At 28.8% G+C, this 7,153-nt stretch overlaps 1 protein-coding gene across 1 annotated transcript; it reads right to left on the minus strand.

Moving 5' to 3' along the window:
- Positions 1-232: 232 nt before the first annotated feature.
- On the minus strand, positions 233-1,449 carry LOC119689013. The gene is made up of 2 exons (XM_038103745.1): positions 1,291-1,449; positions 233-1,193 (listed from the first exon to the last, which is right to left on the minus strand). Exon 2 carries the CDS (start codon positions 1,152-1,154, stop codon positions 435-437), a length of 720 nt encoding a protein of 239 aa, XP_037959673.1. The 5' UTR covers positions 1,155-1,193; positions 1,291-1,449; the 3' UTR covers positions 233-434.
- Between the last annotated feature and the right edge of the window lie 5,704 nt (positions 1,450-7,153).

Consider the following 7,153-nt stretch of genomic DNA (forward strand, 5'->3'; position numbering starts at 1 on the left):
ATATAAGACAATATATTGAAAATTGGAAATCATTAAATGAATTTTTGAATGTATACTGATTATGCTAGGAAACGAGTAACTGTTTTCAAGTGTTCTATCTAGTGATAGAACATTAGAACATTAGATACCATAGATATAATAGTGTTCTAATGTTACATTAATTGACGAAAATGGTAATCATGTTAAGAAATATTTATTCAGTAAAAGCAAATTTTTTTCTTTTGTGGTAACATATTGAGAAAATAGCCATTTTAGTTGCAATCGATATGAAGGTGAATGAAGGAAACACCGGCAGATATTTGTTTTGATATTTACAGTTACGATCAGAGTTCTTCAAGTATATGACAGACTTTTGCTTTTCTATAACCAAAAAAATTTTTTCGTGTTTAAATCCAAAAGAATATAAAGTGTTTTTATTTTAATAATTTAATCATTTAAGGGTCATTTTCAATAGACATTAATGTATATGTTAACAAATCCACGATACTATTCAAATCCGCATCATTGTTTTGAGTGTGTTCATTCAGGAATTGTTGGTGGGCTTGTATGAAATCAAGTTCCTCTGTGTGTTGAGCTAAACGACATAGTTTGTCCTCTTCATCAGAACTGAAAGCAAGTGTTGTTGATAAATCTATTGGCAGAACGTCTTCCATTTCTGCGACAAACGATTGAAGTTCGCACATTTTGGAAGCGTATTCTGAGTTGATTTCTTGCATTTCTAGTTCATCTAAGAGTTGAAGTTTTTGGCGAAATTTTCTAAAATCATTAAGGGCTTTGGTAGTGGAAGTATATTCTACTGACATCATAATGTCGTCATCTTTTATAGGTGCGTCCTCATTTATATTTTCAGAGGTGGTGTTCTGCTCATTTGCAGTTTTAAGAAATTGTGTTTCAGGTTTTTGCAAATTTGCAGGGTACTCATCAAAACTTTTATATATCTCCGCAAATGCTTGAAAGTTTAGTTTTCTTTTCTCGGAAATAAACTGTGACTCCAGTTTCTTCATTTCACAGTCATAACCTTTGTAAAACTCTGTTACTGAGACTACGTTTGCTTGCATAGAAAGCTTCGTAATGTTTCCCTCATGTTCATCTAAATGTCCACAGATGAATGATGATAATTTGCTGAAATCAGGCTCTTCATTAGAAGTTGTCATTCTTAAAACGTCTATTTTTCAAACACTTCGTTGACGGCACTTAAAAGATAGGATATAAAAATCTGAGTACTGTACGATGAGAGTATTGATATAAAAGTTAGGAAATTTATTTTATTATATGTATATGCTTCATTACCTTTTATGTTCAATATTTGCTAATTAATATTGAAATATTTCAGTTTTTTTTTTTGAGTTCTGAAAGCGTACTTCGATTCTTGCTAGTTTATCGGTAGATTTTTAAAATGTCGATAAAGTTTGACAGTTGATAGAAAATATGTGACGTTTGCTTGGTTAGTTTTTTACTATATCTTTTAATACTATTATGAATAGAGAAAATATAAACTATGTAACCATATATGTTATATAAGCCTATATAAACCATATACGTTATTGTGAGCATATCGAAGTGATTATTTAAATCATGTTTGTCTGTCTGTTCGCTTGTTATTGTGCTCATTAAATAAAAATCATATCATATAGACAATTAATTTGTGTTTATATTTCTTTTATTGTCCGATAAATATTTTGTCAAACTTAGGCTGTTATGCAAAACGATATATGACGAATTCTCACGGCAGTTTTAGACTAAGAAGAGTCTAAGAAGATGTTAAGGTACGTCTAAATAGATGCAGTAAGGTAAGATACGGTATAATCGCATACGTTCTCCGGTAACGATATAATCTAGACAACACAAACAGTTGCTGTACGGTACGGTAATAACCCGGAAAATAATCCCGATTAAGAAAAAAAAAAGGGACATTAAATACAAGAGGTGTGGTGACTTATATATTTAATGAAATAAATTTCTTGACTTTAAAAGCAATGTACATAATTTTATAATTTTTTAATTATGTAGACTTTCAGGGTGACGATTATTAAAAAAAGAATAATCTTAGCAAATTGCTATCATTTGGTTAAATATTTGGATATATAGATAAACATGAGAAAAATATTACGAAGCTTTTAATGCAAGCAAACATTGTACCAGAAACAAACAAATAATAATCTAAGATTATATGAATCACATATGACTCTATCGTTTGCCAGCTCTCTGTGTTCGCTCTTATCTTTTCTACTATATTTTCGGGATTTATTGCTCCAATCTGTGGTATTGTTTCTTCTCTAAATGTGAGCCGCCTATTAGAGTGTGCTTTACGTCGTCACAGTCTGCGTCGCCATAAATGCAGTCGGGTAGATCTGCCTTTCCAATGCGGTACAAATACTCACAAAACTATCCATGCCCGGCCAGCAACTAAATGAGATAGTAATTTGTGTTTCCCGATATCCGTTTGAGTCATATACATATATATATAATCATTATCATATATATGCATGTAATGTAAACATAAAGAAACTTTTTTTTTTAAGAACTGAATCAATGAGACAAGTATTCATTGGTTTTAGTCTATAAGCTTTACTTACACCCCGATTTTAGCAATAATAACAGTTTTGAGCATTTCAACAGTTCTGTTCAATTCATCTATTACTGGCAAATCGGAAAAGGTGAATGCTTCCATTTAAACTAATTTTATTTTTATTTTTGTTTTGTTTTTTTTCGGGATTGAAGATTCAAATTTTCACTTTCCATTTTCTCTATTGCGGGCGGTGTTATATATTATTTTCTTCGCTTCAAACCGTTAACTACTGCAACGTGTTATATATAGCTTTTGTTTTCTTTTCATTTATTATTTTTTACATCTTTCTAGTCTTTTTTGTTATAGGTGTTGTTGTTGTTATTATTTTAATAGGTTTCACCGGTGTGCCGGACTATATTGTTGTTGCTAGCATTAATGAAGAAAATTGAATTGCAAATCAGTTGCACTCAATAGGTTGGAAAAAGTTTATTCACATTGGTCATTGGCATCCATGAGGTGTTACATGTTCCTTACGCATTCTAAATATTTGTATAAATTTTCCAAACAATGCGTATGCAATCAGTGATTATTTTATAAAGGATTATAAAATAAAAGTTCAATGATTTGTAGTTGAAAAGTGAAACCGTTTTCAGCACAACCATTCCAATAGTTTCGAACCGTAAATGAACGATTTATACAATATTAATTAAAAAAAATAGAATTTATTATCAATCGGATACGTTGTTTCGGGAGGGAATTCTATATACTTACCATATGTATAATATTTAGATTAAAAGTTTCGGGCACTGTTAGTTATTCGAATGAGTCAACTAAAACTCATAAATCTTTCTAAATACTATTGATTTTGGATATTTAGTAATATCTGAAGCAGTCGTTCGGTCAGGTTAAAAAAATTCGCTAAATTTAAAATTAATTTATATTATTAAATGCCCTAATACTCTCATCTTATAATAAATACCCTCGTCTATATTTATAATAAAATTGTAGAAAATTTAAATAAAAAAAAATAAATAAATAAATTTTAAATTCAATTATGACGAATGAAAACTATTTCATGAAAGAAAGAGTTCTTTTAATATTATTGAAATACATTAATGAAATTAAATTTTTCAATTTTACGTCAGTTATGACGAAACAAACTTGTTTTTGAACATGAACTATTGTTTTTAGTAGAGCTGTTTTTCGAATTATACTGAATTGCAACAACAAAATTTCATTATATTGTTCAAGGATTGCCAAATAGCCATCATCAGTGATCTTTTGGAATTGTTTCTTATATGTAATTATTCATAAATATTTTTTGAGACTGCAAGTACTAAGAATCGAACTTATACCCTGCCAAATTTGAAGCTCAGAGGCAATGTTCATTAGCCAACTGACTCAAAACCATACTTAACTTAAATGTTTTAATCTGGAGTTTTCTCCATAAACGAGTGAAATCATAAACCAGCTATAGAATACTGGGAAAAATAATAATATTTTTAATTAATTAAATTTTTTTTGACTGTCTTAACAATTGTTTTAAATATTAAATATTCATGTGTAAATATTCAACGAGAGTGGTCTTTGGAAATATTCGTTTGTTTTATAAATATTTATATAATGGTTCAAATATACAACTATACAAATAAATTTATTCTTTATTCTATAAAAAAATAATAGTTTTAGTAAAAGGTGCACGCACATGTATTCCACAAAAGCAATTCACAAACTATATGATTTTCACGGAACATGATATACTTTTTGCATAAGCAAGTAATAAAGGATGGATATATGCACCAAAGTAATAAAACAATTTTTGAATTAAGCATAAATTTTCATATTTTGTATTTTCTACCCACAATAAGATTTTATGCATATACGAATCGAACCAGTCGAGTCGTTGAGTCGTTGAGTCGTTTGGTTACGTATGCACATCGATATGATGAGATTCACCTGTACCCGATACTTGTCACAGTGATCAATAATAAATTTAACTTAGCCATTTCTATGAGAAGTTTTTATTGCAAATACCTTATCCAAAGGTTATATCCACTAGCCATTATAGTATACCTACATGCAATAAAAATGAACAATAACAAAATCGATAATATAAATGGCTAGGAAGAACATTGGCGAATAACCCATTAACTTTAAATGACACCAGTAATGCATAAATCTTTTCTTCAAAAAATGAAAACAAAATAATAATATATATATACGTCTGTACATATATAAATAAAAGCTCATATAAAAACAAAATATAAAGGACAGCATAAGTTCAATAGAAGGAAACAGCACATATAGCGCAGACATGAGTATAAAAATAAGTTCAGACGTCCGACGTGGCTCCTATTAAGAGAAGATTGCATTCAGCACCAGCAGCAATAAGGTGCTACGCCACAGAATCTTTGTGGTAGTGAAGTTAAAATGCCAACCTACATGAGAAGTGGATAAAAAGAGGCATGACGCTGGAGTACCAACAGCATCATGAGTACTGGTATATGTCGCCTTTGAAATGTTATATATATATATATATACAAATATGTATACTCTATATGCAAATATGTCACTAACCAATTGCTAAAAACATTAAAATATTTATGAGTAACCAACCACTACGGACTTGATGACGAAGTCCATAAAAACAAAAACAAATTAACGATCTTGTCATTTGTAGGTGACTTGATTTGAGCTCAGCTATTAAGATTTTTATTTTGGGATTAAGTGCCTGAATGGATTTTTGTGTCTTATATATGCTTCAATATTTATATCACATCATCAAGGAAAATAACTAACTAACTAATAGAAGTATAAATACGTATATATGTTTTGTTGTTAAAATGATTGCAAACATAGCCACAAATCTGATTGTATCCATACATATACTCATATTTTAAAGTGAGAGGAGTATTTCGCACTTTTCTTTATTGGTACCCTTTTGTGTAGTATAAAATAAATAATTTTTTTAAAAATGTTTAATTAAAGTTTATTAAAGTTTATTAAAACAATCTTTATTTAAAACAAGTTGAAATAAATAAATCTTGAAAATTAGTGTACTGATAACGTTTGCTCGCCAATCCTAATCGTAGATGATCATTATATTGACGAGACAATATCGGCAAGCGATTAAAAGCACCTTTCAATGTCTACTGTCATGTCTATAGGTTAGAGAAACAAGAGAGAAGTGGTACTCATCTGTTTTATAACTGTCCGGTACTTGAATGAAGGTATATTTTTATATAGAACCTCATCACTAGTATGATCACCTAAGGCATTATATTGAATGTAGATGTCGAGCCACATATATGATACGTCCTAAATAATTTGCTTGTGTTTCATTAATTATTATCTATTAAACGATATACTTACGATAACTAGTAGTCAGTAGCAATGATTTAAATCAGTGCTGTTCAAACCAGATACGATAGTGGGCTAATACAAGTCATTGTGTAGATTGAAGGGTCGCAAAAACAAGAAAATACGTTCATGGAGAACAACAAAAATACGGTGATACGAGCAATATTCAATTTTTCATTTGCAATTTTATATATCAAAGTAAAAATTGCATAATTGTCGTAGATTAGAAACATGTTGCGGTTCGCACATATATTAGCCGGGGACCGCACCTGGTTCGTGGACCGTGTTTTGTACAGCCCGAATTTAAAGTATTCCGTATATATATAATCAAATACTTTTCTATAAAATTTTAATTTTTACGTTAGTAAACTTTGATTAATATCTTATAAACTTAAAAATAATTTAAATTATTATTGTGAAGAAAATATATATTTGTGTTTACGATTTCTGTGCTATGTGATATTATAACATATATTCTGCAATATATATATTCTGCAATATAATATATATAATATAGCAGATACTTCAAAAACATATATTTTTCAAAAATATTTTGTTTTGACTTTATAGTATTCAAGCATTTGACGCATTTGTCCTGGAAATTGTTAGTCGCCTCCACTTACAATAAATTCAGGATTTGCTTGGAAATTCTCGATCGAAAGGTAAAAAAAAGAATATATTTGATTTTATAAGGGCAATAATATAATAATATTTTATATGAAATGGAATATTATTTCTGTTTTTATGTAAGCAAATAAATGATAGGAAAATAGTGGTTAGAGAAACCACTAGATTAGAAAAAGTTGCTTTAAGTGAGCTTTACATATATCAGTCATTAAATTATAATTCTTGAGAAACAAGTGTATAGATAGTATATAGTTGTTTCCATATGGAGTATAACTTTAATACTCCGTAGTCCATAAACTCCGTAAACATCATTTAACATGAAACAGAGCAGGGTTTACACTATTACTCTATATTATTATGGATAACCGATGTGATTATCAGTTTTTCAACTCATATTTCCTAATAAAGACAATAATTTCAAACAACATATCATAAAATTTTTATCTTTTACGTTAGTGAGCTTTGAAATATGTCTCATAAATTTTAAAAATAATTTGAATTGTTTTTATAAAAAAATATATTTTGTGTTTATAATTTTTATATTGCGTGGTATTCTATCACATATATTATGATTTATTATAAAATATGTTATAATATAGCAGAAACTGTTAAAACATATTTTTTAAATATTTTATATCGATTTTGCAGTATCTTGAC

The sequence above is a fragment of the Teleopsis dalmanni genome, chromosome X (genome assembly GCF_002237135.1).
Source record: "Teleopsis dalmanni isolate 2A chromosome X, ASM223713v2, whole genome shotgun sequence".
Classification (NCBI taxonomy): domain Eukaryota; kingdom Metazoa; phylum Arthropoda; class Insecta; order Diptera; family Diopsidae; genus Teleopsis; species Teleopsis dalmanni.

Coding starts and splice junctions, on each gene's coding strand:
- LOC119689013 (XM_038103745.1), bottom strand. CDS start 1,154: ATGACAACTTCTAATGAAGAGCCTGATTTCAGCAAATTATCATCATTC.